This window comes from Monodon monoceros, unplaced genomic scaffold (genome assembly GCF_005190385.1).
Source record: "Monodon monoceros isolate NGI ecotype Baffin Bay Population unplaced genomic scaffold, NGI_Narwhal_1 Super_Scaffold_21, whole genome shotgun sequence".
In the NCBI taxonomy this organism is placed as follows: Eukaryota; Metazoa; Chordata; class Mammalia; order Artiodactyla; family Monodontidae; genus Monodon; species Monodon monoceros.
The window spans coordinates 66,692,661-66,711,448 of NW_021703778.1; the positions used below are offsets into that span (position 1 = coordinate 66,692,661).

The 18,788-nt window shown below is 38.8% G+C and overlaps 1 protein-coding gene across 12 annotated transcripts in view; it reads right to left on the reverse strand.

Moving 5' to 3' along the window:
- Positions 1-18,788, reverse strand: part of HERC1 (HECT and RLD domain containing E3 ubiquitin protein ligase family member 1) — a 214,857-nt gene that overhangs the window by 27,341 nt on the left and 168,728 nt on the right. For all 12 annotated transcript variants that reach the window (XM_029239001.1, XM_029239011.1, XM_029239006.1 and 9 more), the window contains 7 exons: positions 17,326-17,456; positions 16,292-16,491; positions 15,782-15,887; positions 14,050-14,196; positions 6,329-6,430; positions 5,160-5,333; positions 3,430-3,723 (listed from right to left, as the gene is read on the reverse strand). In XM_029239001.1, coding sequence (XP_029094834.1) covers positions 3,430-3,723; positions 5,160-5,333; positions 6,329-6,430; positions 14,050-14,196; positions 15,782-15,887; positions 16,292-16,491; positions 17,326-17,456 — 1,154 coding nt within the window. The remainder of the gene's footprint in view (positions 1-3,429; positions 3,724-5,159; positions 5,334-6,328; positions 6,431-14,049; positions 14,197-15,781; positions 15,888-16,291; positions 16,492-17,325; positions 17,457-18,788) is intronic.

The window sequence follows — 18,788 nt, forward strand, 5'->3', positions numbered from 1 at the left end:
GACTCAAATCAATAGAATTAGAAATGATAAAGGAGAAGTAACAACTTCTGCAAAAATACAAAGGACCATGAGAGATTACTAAAAGCAACTATATGCCAATAAAATGGACAACCTGGAAGAAACGGACAAATTCCTGGAAAAGCACAACCTTCCAAGACTGAACGAGGAAGAAACAGAAAATATAAACAGACCAATCACAAGCACTGCAATTGAAACTGTGATTAAAAACCTCCTAACAAACAAAAGTCCAGGACCAGATGGCTTCACAGGCAAATTCTATCAAACATTTAGAGAAGAGCTAACACCTATCCTTCTCAAACTCTTCCAAAATACAGCAGAGGGAGGAACACTCCCAAACTCATTCTACAAGGTCACCATCACCCTGATATCAAAAAAAAGTCAAAGATGCCACAAAAAAAAGAAAACTACAGGCCAATATCACTGATGAACATACGTGCAAAAATCCTCAACAAACTACTAGCAAACAGACTCCAACAGCACATTAAAAGGATCATACACCATGATCAAGTGGGGTGTATCCAGGAATGTACGGATTCTTCAATATATGCAAATCAATCAATGTGATACACCATATTAACAAACTGAAGGATAAAAACCATATGATAATCTCAACAGATGCTGAAAAAGCTTTCGACAAAATTCAACACCCATTTATGATAAAAACTCTCCAGAAAGTAGGCACAGAGGGAACCTACCTCAATATAATAAAGGCCATATATGACAAACCCACAGCCAACATTGTTCTCAATGGTGAAAAACTGAAACCTTTCCTCTAAGACCAGGAACAAGACAAGGTTGCCCACTCTCACCACTCTTATTCAACATAGTTTTGGAAGTTTTAGCCACAGCAATCAGAGAAGAAAAGGAAATAAAAGGAATTCAAATTGGAAAAGAAGTAAAACTGTCACTGTTTGAAGATGACATGATACTATACACAGAGGATCCTAAAGATGCGATCAGAAAACTACTAGAGCTAATCAATGAATTTGGTAAGGTAGCAGGATACAAAAGTAATGCAAAGAAATCTCTTGCATTCCTATAACACTAATGCTGAAAAATCTGAAAGAGAAATTAAGGAAACACTCCCATTTCACCACTGCAACAAAAAGAATAAAATACCTAGGAATAAACCTACCTAAGGAGAAAAAAAGACCTGTATGCAGGAAACTATAAGACACTGATGAAAGGAATTAAAGATGATACAAACAGATGGAGAGATATACCATGTTCTTGGATTGGAAGAATCAACATTGTGAAAATGACTCTACTACCCAAGGCAATCTACAGATTCACTGCAATCCTTATCAAACTACCAATGGCATTTTTCAAAGAACTAGAACAAAAAATTTCACAATTTGTATGGAAACACAAAAGACCCCAAATAGCCATAGCAATCTTGAGAAAGAAAAAGGGAGCTAAAGGAATCAGGCTCCCTGACTTCAGACTATACTACAAAGCTACAGTAATCAAGACAGTATGGTACTGGCACAAAAACAGAAATATAGATCAATGGAACAGGATAGAAAGCCCAGAGACAAACCCAGGCACATATGGTCACCTTATTTTTGATAAAGGAGGCATGAATATATAACAGAGAAAAGACAGCCTCTTCAATAAGTGGTGCTGGGAAAACTGGACAGCTACAGTTAAAAGAATGAAATTAGAACACTCCCTAACACCATACACAAAAATAAACCCAAAATGGATTAAAGACCTAAATGTAAGGCCAGACACTATAAAATTCTGAAGAGGAAAACACAGGCAGAACACTCCATGACATAAATCACAGCAAGATCCTTTTTGGCCCACCTCCTAGAGAAATGGAAATAAAAACAAAAATAAACAAATGGGACCTAATGAAATTAAAAGCTTTTGCACAGCCAAGGAAACCATAAACAAGACCAAAAGACCACCTCAGAATGGGAGAAAATATTTGCAAATGAAGCAACTGACAAAGGATTAATCTCCAAAATACACAAGCAGCTCATGCAACTCAATATCAAAAAAAATCAATCAACCCAATCCAAAAATGGGCAGAAGACCTAAATAGACATTTCTCCAAAGAAGATATACAGATTGCCAACAAACACATGAAAGGATGCTCAACATCACTAATCATTAGAGAAATGCAAATCAAAACTACAATGAGGTACCCCCTCACACTGGTCAGAATGGTCATCATCAAAAAATCTAGAAACAATAAATGCTGGAGAGGGTGTGGAGAAAAGGGAACACTCTTGTGCTGTTGATGGGAATGTAAATTGATACAGCCACTATGCAGAACAGTATGGAGGTTCCTTAAAAACTAAAAATAGAACTACCATATGACCCAGCAATCCCACTACTGCACATATACCCTGAGAAAACCATAATCCAAAAGGAGTCATGTACCACAATGTTCATTGCAGCACTATTTACAATAGCCAGGACATGGAAGCAACCTAAGTGTCCATCGACAGATGAATGGACAAAGAAGATGTGGCACATATATACAATGGAATATTACTCAGTCATATAAAGAAACGAAACTGAGTTATTTGTAGTGAGGTGGATAGACCTAGAGTCTGTCATACAGAGTGAAATCAGTCAGAAAGAGAAAAACAAATACCGTATGCTAACACATATATATGGAATCTAAAAAAAAAAAAGTTCTGACAAACCTAGGGGCAGGATAGGAATAAAGATGCAGACGTAGAGAATGGACTTCAGGACATGGGGAGGGGGAAGGGTAAGCTGGGACTAAGTAAGAGAGTAGCACTGAGATATATACACTACCAAATGTAAAATAGATAGCTAGTGGGAAGCAGGTGCATTGCACAGGGAAATCAGCTTGGTGCTTTGTGACCACCTGGGGGATGGGATAATGAGGGTGAGAGGGATATGTAAGAGGGAGTTGATATGGAGATATATGTATACATACAGCTGACTTACTTTGTTATACAGCAGAAACTAACACAACATTGTAAAGCAATTATACTCCAATAAAGATGTTTAAAAAATAAAATAAAACAAAATGAAGGTACCTTTTACAATGTTATTGTAAATAGAAGAAATACAGATAAGCTCTAACGGGGAAAAATAATAAATATATATATATATATACATATATATATATACGCACACACACTAACAAGGTACCTATGGACAAGAAAATGAGAAAATGTGACTATGTCATTGAAAACCAGCACGTTTATAAGAGCTCCACAATTCTCATAATCAATCCCTGTCACCAAAGAAGACTTCCATCAGATTTAAAGTGAGTATCTGAATGCAAAATATTTTAAGTTTATATAAGGGTGTGCTTCTTGCTCTATTCAAGCTAGCAAATACTTATTGAGGGTCTGCTACTTACTAAACATCCATAATACAATCTCAGTTACATATAACAGTAGCTCATACTACACTTACCATTAGGAGTACAAGTTCATCCTCTGGAACAGGCTCTAGATCGGGAACAGTAAAAGATTCTGGAAACTGTGCTCCATTGGTCAGGGCTTCAGCAGCTTTTATGGTGGTTGAGAAACATTCTAACCAGGCCCACTCATTTGGATTCCACGATGCAGGGTCAGGGAGGCAGTTCTGGTGGTGTGGTGGCACTGGAGGATTACACAGCAGCTGATCCAGATGAAGTCCCACAGCAAGGGAAGCCAGACATTGCATATAGGGGCTGTGAACAAGCTGGTCACCACAAACCACATGAGGCTAAGAGAAAATGCAAGGATATTATGCTGAAGAGCCTCTGCCAAATAATATAAATTAGCCTCCTGCATTCTGAAAGCCTGTAGTCATATTTTAACTTTACTGTTTTTTTTAAGCTTTTTACTTTGAAATAATTTTAGATACATAGAGAGTTGCAGAGATAGTACAGAGAATGCCTATAAACCCTTCACCCAACCTTCTGTAATGTTCACATCTTATATAACCATGGTGCGATAATCAAAGCTAAGAAAGTAACACTGGTTACAATAACTAAACCACAGAACTTTATAGGGTTTCCCACTAATGCTCCTTTTCTTTTATTTTCTTTTTAAAAAATATTTATTTATTTATTGGCTGTGTTGGGACTTAGTTGCAGTGCGTGGGCTCTAGAGGGCCCAGCTTAGTTGCCCCTCAGCATGTGGGATCTTAGTTCCCCAAACAGGGATCGAACCCGCGTCCCCTGCACTGGAAGGCGAATTCTTAACCACTGGACCACCAGGGAAGTCCCTAATGCTCCTCTTCTGCTCCAAGATTCAACCCAGGACACCACACTGCATTTAGCATGTTTTCATTACAGTTTTTCTTGAATTAAAAAAAAAAAAGGCAGATAACTGAACCATGGAGACCTGCTCCCTCTCACATTTCCTCCTTTACCAAAAGAACCCTGGTAGCCATCAAAGACAACCTTCTTCCCTGGCCCTCCCTAGATGTACTAGAGCAACTCTGTGAGAGACTGAGCGATTCAGAAAAGAAAACCTGGGCAAACCTCAGTGAAATTAACTGGGTGTGGTTAACAGCTGATAAGATTAATGTAGCATGGCAAAAAAAAAAAAGGAAAAAGGAAAAACCCCAGATGAGCTCTGCCTAGGAGCAGCATACTGTGACTACTGAGGGCTGGAAGACAAGCTATACAGGATCATGGCCTGGGCAACAAGTCCAAATTCCATAATTTCCCATTCTAGTATCTAATGACCTTACTTAATTCAACCTTACCTCTTCTACTAAACTTTCCACAAGGATTCACCTGATAAAGTGGACAGGATGTTCACTCTGACGCCCATATCCATTCCCCCTCCCAACTGTGGGATGGCAAAGCCACACAAAAATAGATATATGGGTCAGAAAAGGGAAGATGATATACTCTGAGGTACAGGGATTTAAAGAAGTTTTAGAATGAATAAATAATCTGACATGAATAATAGAAACACTATACAAATTTGAGGGTTATTTAAAAATTTTACTCCCACTAAAATAAAGTAAAAGCAGGCTTAGGATTACTAAACAACTGTTTTAGACATGAATTATCTTCATCTGATTCCGCCCAAACAGCCCCACTTATTTTACTCAGACCTCCTCTTAAGGGATAAATTCAAAGCTATAATTCCAATTCCAAAGCACCAGTCATCTGTAGGTCTGCAAGAATGAGTGGAATCAGTTACCTTTTCATAGGCATACTGCTCCTGAAGCATCACGGGGAGCCGCTCCAGAAATGCTCTCATGCAGGGAGCCATGTTTAATCCCAGAACACCCTGTTGTTTCAGTGCTGTCCTACAGGTTGCTAAAACATGATTGGCAGCAGCCCATTCTGCTGTACAATTCACGACCAAAACATCCTGATGAAAAATAAACCATGCCACATGATATTTGTTTAAATAAAAGAGAGACATTCCATCACCATTCATATATGAGAAATTCCTTCTAGTAATACATTAAACACTTTTGCTTTTTGGACATTTTATGCTATACTTTTAATGCCTATGAACTTCAAAACATCTTAAATTTTGTCTAAGGTAAAAACAAGTGAGTAACTGTAAAATGTGTGAACTACCTTGGATTAGCTGATTCTTCTTAAAGAGAATTATTTGCTATCTCATAGGACTTGTAGGACAAGTTATCCAGTATATTTTAAGAGTCTGACATGACCACAAGGATACTAGAGGAAGTAGTACTCTGCTGAGGGACACACATCTACAAGAGAAGCAGCACTGCTCTGTGGCTCTATGGTTTATTCTATGCAGGCTACTACTGCCTATGGTCTGATTCTATATTTTACTTCTAGTAGGACTGTTCATGCAGGTTTTCAGCTCTATTTTAATATTACCACATATTAACCACATAAATGTAAACCAAGGCAGCACACTGACACTATTCATTAAGGATATGAAAAGCAATACTGTAAGAGATAATGTCACATCATAGAATTATTTCACAGTAGAGGGCTAGTATTTTTTAGTAGAACATTAAATTTGAAAGCCAAGATATATTCTGTATAGTTGAGTTAAAGGTCTTTGAGGTAGTCCTTCTTTTCAGGGAAAATTCTTTAGATAATTTAGTGCTGTCTCAAAAATCATGGCAGAAAGTAATAAATCCTCTTGATAATTTCCAGTGGAAAGTCATTCAATAATTAAGCATTTTTCCCAAAGTATAGGGTACAGGAGAGTACCAGGTTCTAGTTTTCCTTCTGCCACTAAACAGCTGCCTTATCTTGGGCAAGTAATAATCCCTCTGGATATCATTTTTTGCCTCGGTAAAGTAGGATGCTTGGACTACGATTTTTAAGATACCTTACAGGCTAACAACTTACAACTTGATATGATTGTAAAATTACCTTTGATCTATTTGAGCAAGCAGCTACCCCAACATCTGGAATCCATACTGTGGTCTGAATAGCTCCAGAGCCAATCACAACAGTTTGCAAGACAGAGCCATCCTAAAATGAGATGTATTTATCAATATACACTACTTATCTAGTTAGCCATTATTTACATTTTAAATTTATACTTCATGTTCACAAAAACTTATTGTAAAACCTACACTTTAGGTATATTTGGCAATGCCCAACTGCATACTACTATCCAATTTTCTAGAGCCTTTTCTAAATGATTTTAAAAATACATCATTAAGAAAAAATAAGGGCAGGGGAGCCTTCAAGATGTCAGAGGAGTAAGACGTGGAGATCACCTTCCTCCCCACAAATACATCTACATGTGGAACAACTCCTACAGAGCACCTACTGAACACTGGCAGAAGACCTCAGACTTCCCCAAAGGCAAGAAACTCCCCACGTACCTGGGTAGGGCAAAAGAAAAAAGGAAAAACAGAGACAAAAGAATATGGACAGGACCTGCACCTCTGGCAGGGAGCTGTGAAGGAGGAAAAGTTTCCACACACTAGGAAGGCCCTTCACTGGCAGAGATGGGGTGGGTGAGGGGGAAGCTTCGGAGTCATGGAGGACAGCGCAGCAACAGGGGTGCAGAGGTCAAAGCGGAGAGATTCCCGCACAGAGGATCGAGCCGACCAGCACTCACCACCTGAAAGGCTCATCTGCTCACCTGCCAGAGCAGGTGGGGGGCTGGGAGTTGAGGCTCGGGCTTCGGAGGTCAGGCCCCAGGGAGAGGACTGGGGTTGGCTGCATGAACACAGCCTGAAGGGGGCTAGTGCGTCACAGCTACCCGGGAGAGAGTCCAGGGAAAAGTCTGGACCTGTCTAAGAGGCAAGAGGCCATTGTTTCGGGTGCGCAAGGAGGGGATTCAGAGCACTGCCTAGACGAGGAGATGGGCATGAGCTGCAGCTATCAGCGCGGACACCAGGCACAGGCGTGAGACGCTAAGGCTGCTACTGCAGCCACCAAGAAGCCTGTGTGCAAGCACAGGTCACTATCCACACCTCCCCTCCCAGGAGCCTGTGCAGCCCGCCACTGCCAGGGTCCCGTGATACAGGAACAACTTCCCCAGGAGAACACACGTTGTGCCTCAGGCTGTTGCAATGTCACGCTGGCCTCTGCCGCCGCAGGCTCGCCCCACATACGTACCCCTCCATCCTCCCGGCCTGAGTGAGCCAGAGCCCCCTAATCACCTGCTCCTTTAACCCCATCCTGTCTGGGTGGGGAACAGACGCCCTCAGGCAACCTACATGCAGAGGCGCGGCCAAATCCAAAGCTGAACCCCGGGAGCTGTGCGAACAAAGAAGAGAAAAGGAAATCTCTCCCAGCAGCCTCAGGAGCAGTGGATTAAATCTCCATAATCAACTTGATGTACCCTGCATCTGTGGAATACCTGACTAGACAAGAAATCATCCCAAAATTGAGGCAGTGCACTTTGGGAGCAACTGTAGACTTGGGATTTGCTTTCTGCATCTAATTTGTTTCTGGCTTTATGTTTATCTTAGTTTAGTATTTAGAACTTATTATCATTGGTAGATTTGTTTACTGACTTCGTTGCTCTCTTCCTTATATATATATATAATTTTTTTTTCCTTTTTCTTTTTGTGAGTGTGTATGTTTATGCTTCTTAGGGTAATTTTGTCTGTATAGCTTTGCTTTTGCCATTTGTCCTAGGGTTCTGACAGTCCGTTTTTGTTTCTTTTTTTAAGTATAGGTTTTAGCAATTGTTATCATTGGTAGATTTGTTTTTTGGTTTGCTACCTCTCTTCTTTCTATTTTTTTATTACTTTTTAATAATTTTTTTCTATTTTAATAACTTTATTTAATTTATTTATTTTTTCTTTCTTTCTTTCTTTCTTTTTTTCTCCCTTTTCTTCTCAGCCATGTGGCTGACAGGGTCTTGGTGCTCCAGCCTGGTGTCAAGCCTGAGCCTCTCAGGTGGGACAGCCGAGTTCAGGACACTGGACCACTGGAGACTTCCCAGCCCCATGTAATATCAAATGGTGAAACCTCTCCCAGAGATCTCCATCTCAACGCTAAGACCCAGCTCCACTCAACGACCAGCACGCTCCAGTGCTGGACACCCCATGTCAAACAACTAGTAAGACAGGAAAACAAGCCCACCCATTAGCAGAGAGGCTGCCTAAAATCATACTAACTTCACAGACACCTGAAAACACACCACTGGACATGGTCCTGCCAACCAGAAAGACAAGATCCAGCCCCACCCACCAGGCACCAGTCCCCTCCACCAGGAAGCCTACACAACCCACTGAGCCAACCTTAGCCACTGGGGGCAGACACCAAAAAAACAACGGGAAATACGAACCTGCAGCCTGCAAGAAGGAGACCCCAAACACAGTAAGTTAAGCAAAATGAGAAGATAGAGAAACACAGAGCAGATAAAGGAGCAAGGTAAAACCCCAGACCAAACAAATGCACAGAAAATAGGCAGTCTACCTGAAAAAGAATTCAGAGTAATGACAGTAAAGATGATGCAAAATCTTGGAAAAAGAATGGAGAAAATACAAGAAATGTTTAACAAGAAACTAGAAGAACTAAAGAGCAAACAAACAATGATGAACAACGCAAAAAATGAAATTAAAAATTCTCTAGAAGGAATCAACAGCAGAATAACTGAGGCAGAAGAACGGATAGTGACCTGGAAGATAAAAAAGTGGAAATAACTACGGCAGAGCAGAATACAGAAAAAAGAAAGAAAAGAATTGAGGACAGCCTCAGAGACCTCAACATTCGAATTCTTGGGGTCCCAGAAGAAGAGAAAAAAAAAGGAACTGAAAAAATGTTTGAAGAGATTATAGTTGAAAACTTCCCTAATATGGGAAAGGAAATAATCAAGACCAGAAAGTGCAGAGAGTCCCATACAGGAAAAATCGAAGGAGAAACATGCCAAGACACATATTAATCAAACCAACAAATATTAAATTCAAAGAAAAAATATTAAAAGCAGTAAGGGAAAAGCAACAATGAACATACAAGGGAATCCCCATAAGGTTAATAGCTGATCTTCCAGCAGAAACTCTGCAAGCCAGAAGGGAGTGGCAGGACAAATTTAAAGTGAGGAAAGGGAAACACCTACAGCCAAGATTACTCTACCCAGCAAGGATCTCATTCAGATTTGACGGAGAAATCAAAAACTTTACAGACAACAAAAGTTAAGAGAATTCAGCACCACCAAACCAGATCTACAACAAATGCTAAAGGAACTTCTCTAGGCAGGAAACACAAGAGAAGGAAAACACCTACAATAACAAACCCAAAACAATTAAGAAAATGGTAATAGGAACATACATATCAATAATGACCTTAAATGTAAATGGATTAAATGCTCCAACCAAAAGACATAGACTGGCTGAATGGATACAAAAACAAGACCGTGTATATGCTGTCTACAAGGACCCACTTCAGACCTAGGGACACATACAGACTGAAAGGGAGGGGATGGAAAAAGATATTCCGGAAATCAAATGAAAGCTGGAGTAGCAATTCTCATATCAGACAAAATAGACTACAAAATAAAAACTAGTACAAGAGACAAAGAAGAGACAAGAGACTATATAATGATCAAGGGATCAATCCAAGAGACTACATAATGATCAAGGGATCAATCCAAGAAGAAGATATAACAATTGTAAATATTTATGCACCCAACATAGGAGCACCTCAATACATAAGGCAAATGCTAACAGCCATAAAAGGGAAAATCGACAGTAACACAATAATAGTAGGGGACTTTAATACCCCACTTTCACCAATGGACAGATCAACCAAAATGAAAATAAAGGAGGAAACACAAGCTTTAAATGATACATTAAACAAGAAGGGCTTAATTGATATTTATAGGACATTCCATCCAAAAACAGCAGTTTACACTTTCTTCTCAATTGCTCATGGAACACTCTCCAGGAGAGATCATATCGTGGGTCACAAATCAAGCCTTGGTAAATTTAAGAAAATCGAAACCGTATCAAGTATCATTTCCGACCACAATGCTATGAGACTAGATATCAATCACAGGGAAAAAATCTGTAAAAAATACAAACACATGGAGGATAAACAATACACTACTAAATAACCAAGAGATCACTCAAGAAATCAAAGAGGAAATAAAAAAATACCTAGAAACAAATGACAATGAAAACATGATGACCCAAAACCTATGGGATGCAGCAAAAGCACTTCTAAGAAGGAAGTTTATAGCAATACAATTCTACCTCACGAAACAAGAAAAATCTCAAATAAACAACCTAACCTTACACCTAAAGCAAGTAGAGATAGAAGAACAAAAATACCCCATAGTTAGTAGAAGGAAAGAAATCATAAAGATCAGATCATAAATAAGTGAAAAAGAAATGAAGGAAATGATAGCAAAGATCAATAAAACTAAAAGCTGGTTCTTTGAGAAGATAAACAAAATTGACAAAACATTAGCCAGACTCATCAAGAAAAAAAGGGAGAAGACTCAAATCAATAGAATTAGAAATGAAAAAGGAGAAGTAACAACTTCTGCAAAAATACAAAGGACCATGAGAGATTATTACAAGCAACTACATGCCAATAAAATGGGCAATCTGGAAGAAATGGACAAATTCTTGGAAAAGCACAACCTTCCAAGACTGAACCGGCAACAGAAAATATAAACAGACCAATCACAAGCACTGAAATTGAAACTGTGATTAAAAATCTTCCAACAAACGAAAGTCCAGGACCAGAGGGCTTCACAGGCGAATTCTACCCAACACTTAGAGAAGAGCTAACACCTATCCTTCTCAAACTCTTCCAAAATATAGCAGAGGGAGGAACACTCCCAAACTCATTCTACAAGGCCACCATCACCCTGATACCAAAAAAAGACAAAGATACCACAAAAAAAGAAAACTATAGGCCAATATCACTGATGAACAAACATGCAAAAATCCTCAACAAAATACTAGCAAATAGAATCCAACAGCACATTAAAAGGATCATACACCATGATCAAGTAGGGTTCATCCCAGGAATGCAAGGATTCTTCAATATACACAAATCAATCAATGTGATAAACCATACTAACAAACTGAAGGATGAAAACCATATGATCATCTCAATAGATGTAGAAAAAGCTTCTGACAAAATTTAACACCCATTTATGATAAAAGCTCTCCAGAAAGTAGGCACAGAGGAAACTTACCTCAACATAATAAAGGCTATATGTGACAAACGCACAGCCAACATCATTCTCAATGGTGAAAACCGAAACTATTTCCACTAAGATCAGGAACAAGAAAAGTTGCCCACCCTCACCACTATTATTCAACATAGTTTTGGAAGCTTTAGCCACAGCAATCGGAGAAGAAAAAGAAATAAAAGGAATGCAAATCAGAAAAGAAGTAAAATTGTCACTGTTTGAAGATGACATGATACTATACATAGAGAATCCTAAAGATGCTACCAGAAAACTACTAAAACTAATCAGTGAATTTGGTAAAGTAGCAGGATACAAAAGTAATGCACAGAAATCTCTTGCATTCCTATAGACTTATGATGAAAAATCTGAAAGAGAAATTAAGGAAACACTCCCATTTTACCACTGCAACAAAAAGAATAAAATACCTAGGAATAAACCTACCTAAGGAGAAAAAAGACCTGTATGCAGAAAACTATAAGACACTGATGAAAGAAATTAAAGATGATACAAACAGATGGAGAGATATACCATGTTCTTGGATTGGAAGAATCAACATTGTGAAAATGACTCTACTACCCAAAGCAATCTACAGATTCACTGCAATCCCTATCAAACCATCAATGGCGTTTTTCACAGAACTAAAACAAAAAATTTCACAATTTTTATGGAAACACAAAAGACCCCAAATAGCCAAAGCAATCTTGAGAAAGAAAAACAGAGCTGGAGGAATTAGGCTCCCTGACTTCAGACTATACTACAAAGCTACAGTAATCAAGACAGTATGGTACTGGCACAAAAACAGAAATATAGATCAATGGAACAGGATAGAAAGCCCAGAGACAAACCCAGGCACATATGGTCACCTTATTTTTCATAAAGGAGGCAAGAATATACAATGGAGAAAAGACAGCCTCTTCAATAAGTGGTGCTGGGAAAACTGGACAGCTACAGTTAAAAGAATGAAATTAGAACACTCCCTAACACCATACACAAAAATAAACCCAAAATGGATTAAAGACCTAAATGTAAGGCCAGACACTATAAAACTCTTAAGAGGAAAACACAGGCAGAACACTCCATGACATAAATCACAGCAAGATCCTTTTTGACCCACCTCCTAGAGAAATAGAAATAAAAACAAAAACAAACAAATGGGACCTAATGAAACTTAAAAGCTTTTGCACAGCAAAGGAAACCATAAACAAGACCAAAAGACAACCTCAGAATGGGAGAAAATATTTGCAAATGAAGCAACTGACAAAGGATTAATCTCCAAAATATACAAGCAGCTCATGCAGCTCAATATCAAAAAAATCAATCAACCCAATCCAAAAATGGGCAGAAGACCTAAATAGACATTTCTCCAAAGAAGATATACAGATTGCCAACAAACACATGAAAGGATGCTCAACATCACTAATCATTAGAGAAATGCAAATCAAAACTACAGTTAGGTAACACCTCACACCAGTCAGAATGGTCATCATCAAAAAATCTAGAAACAATAAATGCTGGAGAGAGTGTGGAGAAAGGGGAACACTCTTGCACTGTTGGTGGGAATGTAAATTGATAGAGCCACTATGGAGAACAGTATGGAGGTTCCTTAAAAAACTAAAAATAGAACTACCATACGACCCAGCAATCTCACTACTGGCATATACCCTGAGAAAACCATAATGCAAAAAGAGTCATGTACCACTATGTTCATTGCAGCACTATTTACAATAGGCAGGATGTGGAAGCAACCTAAGTGTCCATCAACAGATGAATGGATGAAGAAGATGTGGCACATATATACAATGGAATATTACTCATTATTAAAAAGAAATGAAATTGAATTATTTGTAGTGAGCTGGATGGGCCTAGAGACTGTCATAGAGAATGAAGTAAGTCAGAAAGAGAAAAACAAATACCATATGCTAACATATATATATATGGAACAAAAAAAAAAAAAAAAGATCATGAAGAACCTAGGGGCAAGATGGGAATAAAGATGCAGACCTACTAGAGAATGGACTTCAGGATACGGGGTGGGGGAAGGGTAAGCTGGGACAAAGTGAGAGAGTGGTAGTGTATATATGGGCATATATACACCACCAAATGTAAGATAGCTAGCTAGTGGGAAGCAGTCGCATAGCACAGGGAGCTCAGCTCGGTGCTTTGTGACCAGCTAGAAGGGTGGGATAGGGAGGGTGGGAGGGAGATGCAAGAGGGAGGAGATACGGGGATACATTTATATGTACAGCTGATTCACTTTGTTATACAGCAGAAACTAACACACCATTGTAAAGCAATTATACTCCAATAAAGATATTAAAAAAAGAAAAAAATTAAAGGGCAGAGAACTCTGAAAGGGGTTTCTTCAATATTCAAGATATTATTACACAAAATATTCCTAGGATTGGTTGGGTTAACTTTTATCACATATAAGTTAATATAAAAACATTTCTTAAGATAAAAATAACATCTATACTCTTACCCTTAAAGACCAAATGTTCATGAGGCCACCTAAACCACCAGACACCAGGGCCAACCCATCAGAACTAAAGGCAACGGTCCGGACAGGGGTGATGTGTCCTCGCAATTGATAAACACACTTGGCTCCGACTGATTTCCTATATCCATCCTGCAATTCATTTTTATTTTTAACAAATATTGAAAAATAAAACAATTTATAGATTCAAGATTTACAATTCATTCTTGGAAATTTTATATTTCAGTATAAAATTGGGGAGGAGGGAAGGACAACTCTCTCATAAGGACTAGCCTGACAGAGAAAATAATAAGATATCAATCTGGTTCTCCTTTGCTGATGCTGTTTCATCTTTTTTGATACACTTCTAAGCTAGTTCTCTACTCTTCAAACTGGAAGAAATGACTACATTTAAGTTCCAATTATCCCTCAGAGATAGGAAAATTCTAACTTCTACTTTTTAATGAGTGTTTTAATTTTTAAATTTCACTTCATGTAATTTTCACTTTTAGCCTCTAACATTTGCGAATTGCACATGCTGGTGCTATACAAACAAGTTCCTCTTTCTGTTGGCTTATGGGTCTGTCTGTCCCATGGTATCTAATCTCATGTTTGCTCTGCAGGTTTTAGGAATGAAATAGGTAGGCCTGTCCAAAGGGCTACTCTTTAGCACAGAGAGCAAATCAGATTTATCTCTAGTGCTCCTACCTCTGCTTCTGTGATATTTTCCTCCCATTAGTGAGCTATCTACTCCTCCCTCCTCACCCCTTTCTCCCTGCCTTTAAGCTCCCTCTTCCTTTTAGTTATGAGACAGCATAATACCAGATATACTCATTTACCCAAAAATGACATAATGTATTTGTATAATGAACAAAAGAGAAAGCAACAGAGGTTGCAAACTGGCAACTCAGGGATACAATTCAACCGGCCAACCAGGGTTTTAAAGAATTTCAAGTCAGATGCCAATGTTTAATATTGGGAGATTTTACTTAAAACACTGAATTTTTGGTTTCCAACAACAAAAAAATTTGACAATCTGGTAGCAACACGCTCTCATTTCTGGAGGGTGGCAATCTCCTCTGTGGCAACTATGCCTTTTATATGAAGCATGTGCACTCCTGTGTGTGTGTGTTTGTGTGTGTGTGTGTTTTACCTTCTCCACATCTTTGTGAATGAATTTATGTTCCTTACCAAATGGCTCTGTGAGCATCTACCGTAATTTTTTTTTTGGCCATGCCACGCGTCTTGTGGGATCTTAGTTCCTCGACCAGGGATTGAAGCCAGGGCCACAGCAGTGAAAGCACTGAGTCCTAACCACTGGACTGCCAGGGAATTCCCTGTCTATTGTAAATTTTTAACCTCTGTTTAAGGTAAAGGAATGGTTCTTCATAGGTGGAATTCTGGTATCAGTAGGAGATACTTTGAATAGGAGTGCTCCCGTGGTGTTCCTGCTTCACTGTACCAAAAACTTTAGCTTAGGACTCACCTATTGGTAGTGTTGATTATATACCATAAACGATCACCGCTCCATATTTATTGAACATCTCACCTTAACAAGCAATTATGGTATCTCTGACTTATAAAAAATTAGGCTAATTCAGAGAGCACACAAAGTATGACAATTATTCACATTTCCCTAATGGCTCTTGACATTTGAGATACCGAGTAGGAGTATTACTTGATAACATATACTATCTGTGGTTTCAAATAAAGTCTTGAAAAACACCAGAATATTTACCTGGCAATTTGATTCCTGGTCCCACCATCCTTCTGAACTAGTCACACTGGTCTGTGTGGTATCTTGTGGAATACGCCAAACACATACTAAGCCACTCTGACAGCCACTTAAAAAATTTGATCACATAAAACCAAAACATGTCAATATGCAGAAGTAAAAATATTCTCAAAGAGCAATCAATTAAGACATGATAGAACTACTACAGTATATTTTAAAAATTTATTTGTAGTAGTTATGCTATAATCTTTCACAAGAAATACAAGTAGGATCTATATTCTAACAATATCACACACGGTTAAGGAGATGGCATATCTTTGGATTACATATTCCAAGCTTCACATTGGAAAACTTCTTTATTTCCCTAAGGTGATCTTATGGTATTACACATTATAAGAACAGTAACTGGCAGTAAACTGTTTAAGATTATTGAGAAGCCACACTTAATGCAAGTAACAGTCTATACTAATATGAAAATTAAGACACACACAGACACACAAACTTACAACGTACCTGGCCATTAGTAAATGCAACTTGGATCCTTTCCCTGGAAGGCTGCACCAAGCAATGCCATTTACAATAGATGGATGGCAGAGTGAATTTAGACAGCGCCAGCATCCTGCAACAGGCCCCCAGAGTTTCACATTTTCTTCTTTGGCACATGTCATAAGAATATGACCTGTTGGGTCCCACTTCATACTAATAAGAGTATCCTTAAAATGGTAGAGGTAGACAAAAAATCATAGTTAATGCTTCCTTCACAAATACTTTAAACTTAATAATTTATGACCTATACTTCTATCACTCAATTATTTTGAAATCAACATTTTATGCAAATTAGATACTGGCATATTATTTCCAATCACTAGACCAACTCACCCTTTAATATAGTCTGCACTATATATATTTGCTGCAGTCAAAGCTCAGTAAATGTTAGCTGGATGAATGAATTATGAAATTCTGATTCAGAAGGGATATGTTATCTTTCATCACCATTTTTAAAGTTATTTTTATGGACTACTGATCATTAAAATATGAAAAAGAAGAGACTTTAAAAAAAAAGCATCTCTTACACCAAAAACAGCTAATACTGTGAGAATCTGGGACATGTCTTGTGTTTATATGGCTGTCATCATTGGGTTCTTCTGACTTCGTTTTTTTTTGCCCTTCTTCACACCTTCCAGCTCCTGGCTTCATGCATTTATGTTACTTGCCTAGATGGCCCCATAAGCATCTGAACTGGCAACCTCTGTTTAAGGCAAAGGAATCATTCTTCATAGATGGAATTTCTAGCATTAGGGGGAGGTACTCTGACAGGGGGTGTTCCAAGGGTAATCCTATTTCACTGTTTTGGTTTTACCTCTTTCTTAGTTCAATGGCTTTCTTACACAGACTTTTCCATTTATATACGTGGCCCAAAGACTTTGTATAACAATAGAATACTAAATCATAAGTGACTGATATAAAAAAGTTCTTTGAGAAACTAGTATCAAGCAATACTACAGTATAAAACAAGAAAAAGCAACCATCAGGTAAACATGCTTTACCTTATGTGCATCAATTAGAACAATGCCTCCTTTCTCAAGCGGTTCCTTTGTTCCCAATAACAATTTTCCATCAAAATATCCCACTGCAAATGGTCTGTCTTCACTGAACCAAGCAATGCAAGTTACAGACACTAACATGATAGAACAAAATAAAAGTTTTAAAAAGAAAATAAGAGAGACTTATTTGTCATTGTCTCCCTTAAAAGACAGAGACTTTGCAACAAATATATACCTCTACAACCACTGCAAGTAAGTTTACAAACATCTCTTTAACACATTTAGACAAAATGTAAGCTTACAGCTGGGATTCCATGTAACCCACTTTAAAAGTGTTATTTGTAAATGACGAGGAGTACCTCATTTTTTAATCTTTCATTCTTTTGAAGTGGTTACTGAAAAACAGAGACAGGGCTTCCCTGGTGGCGCAGTGGTTGAGAGTCCGCCTGCCGATGCAGGGGACACGGGTTCATGCCCCGGTCCGGGAAGATCCCACATGCCACGGAGCGGCTGGGCCCGTGAGCCATGGCCACTGAGCCTGCGCGTCCGGAGCCTGTGCTCCGCAACGGGAGAGGCCACAACAGTGAGAGGCCCGTGTACAAAAAGAAAAAAGAAAAACAGAGACAAAAACTGAATTCCCTTGCTGATTTTAAGTCACTGTATAAGGTTCTTTCCTTTTGGACCAGAATCTACCATGAAACTGAGAAGTGAAATAATCCAACTCTTAGAAAAAAAAATTTCCTGTCCCTTCTTTTGCTTAATATTGCCTATTCAGTGTGTTTCCATATTCTAACAAACATGTTATATTCTAACAAGCTACATTCATACTTGTTTAAGTATATGTAACACTGGAAGGCTACAAAAGAAGTAAAAACCAGTATCTGTGGGAGTAGAATGGGGACATGGGAGCTGAGCAGATGTGAGAAAGACTTTTTACTGTATGCCTTTTTATTTATTTTTTTGCTGCACCACGCGGCATGTGAGATCTTAGTTCCCTGACCAGGGATCAAACCCGTGCCCCCTGCAGTGGAAGCACGGAGTCCTAACCACTGAACCGCCAGGGAATTCCCTACTGTATACCTTTTTAAACTTAAAATTTTTTGAACCGTATGATGGTATTATCTATTTAAAAAAGAACTGGGTAAGAAAATGGCAGCCACCAGGAGGGCTCAGGCCAGTGCGTACTCCCCAGAACTGCTGCTGCCCTTGTCTTTGTCCCCACAATGAGCCACAGCCACCCACCGCCTCTGCAGGAGACCCTATAATACTATCAGACCAGGGCTATGGACCTTGAAGAAAGCAAATGAATATTGACTTGTAGTGATGGAGATGACATGTTTCTGGAGGATCCCCAGTATTCGCAGAAGACAGAAACTGAGAGTAATGACATGAGTATTACTCTGTGAATAAAAAGGAGCCGCGGGCTGTCAGGGGAGGACAGGGACTGCTAACTGGGCAGTGCACCC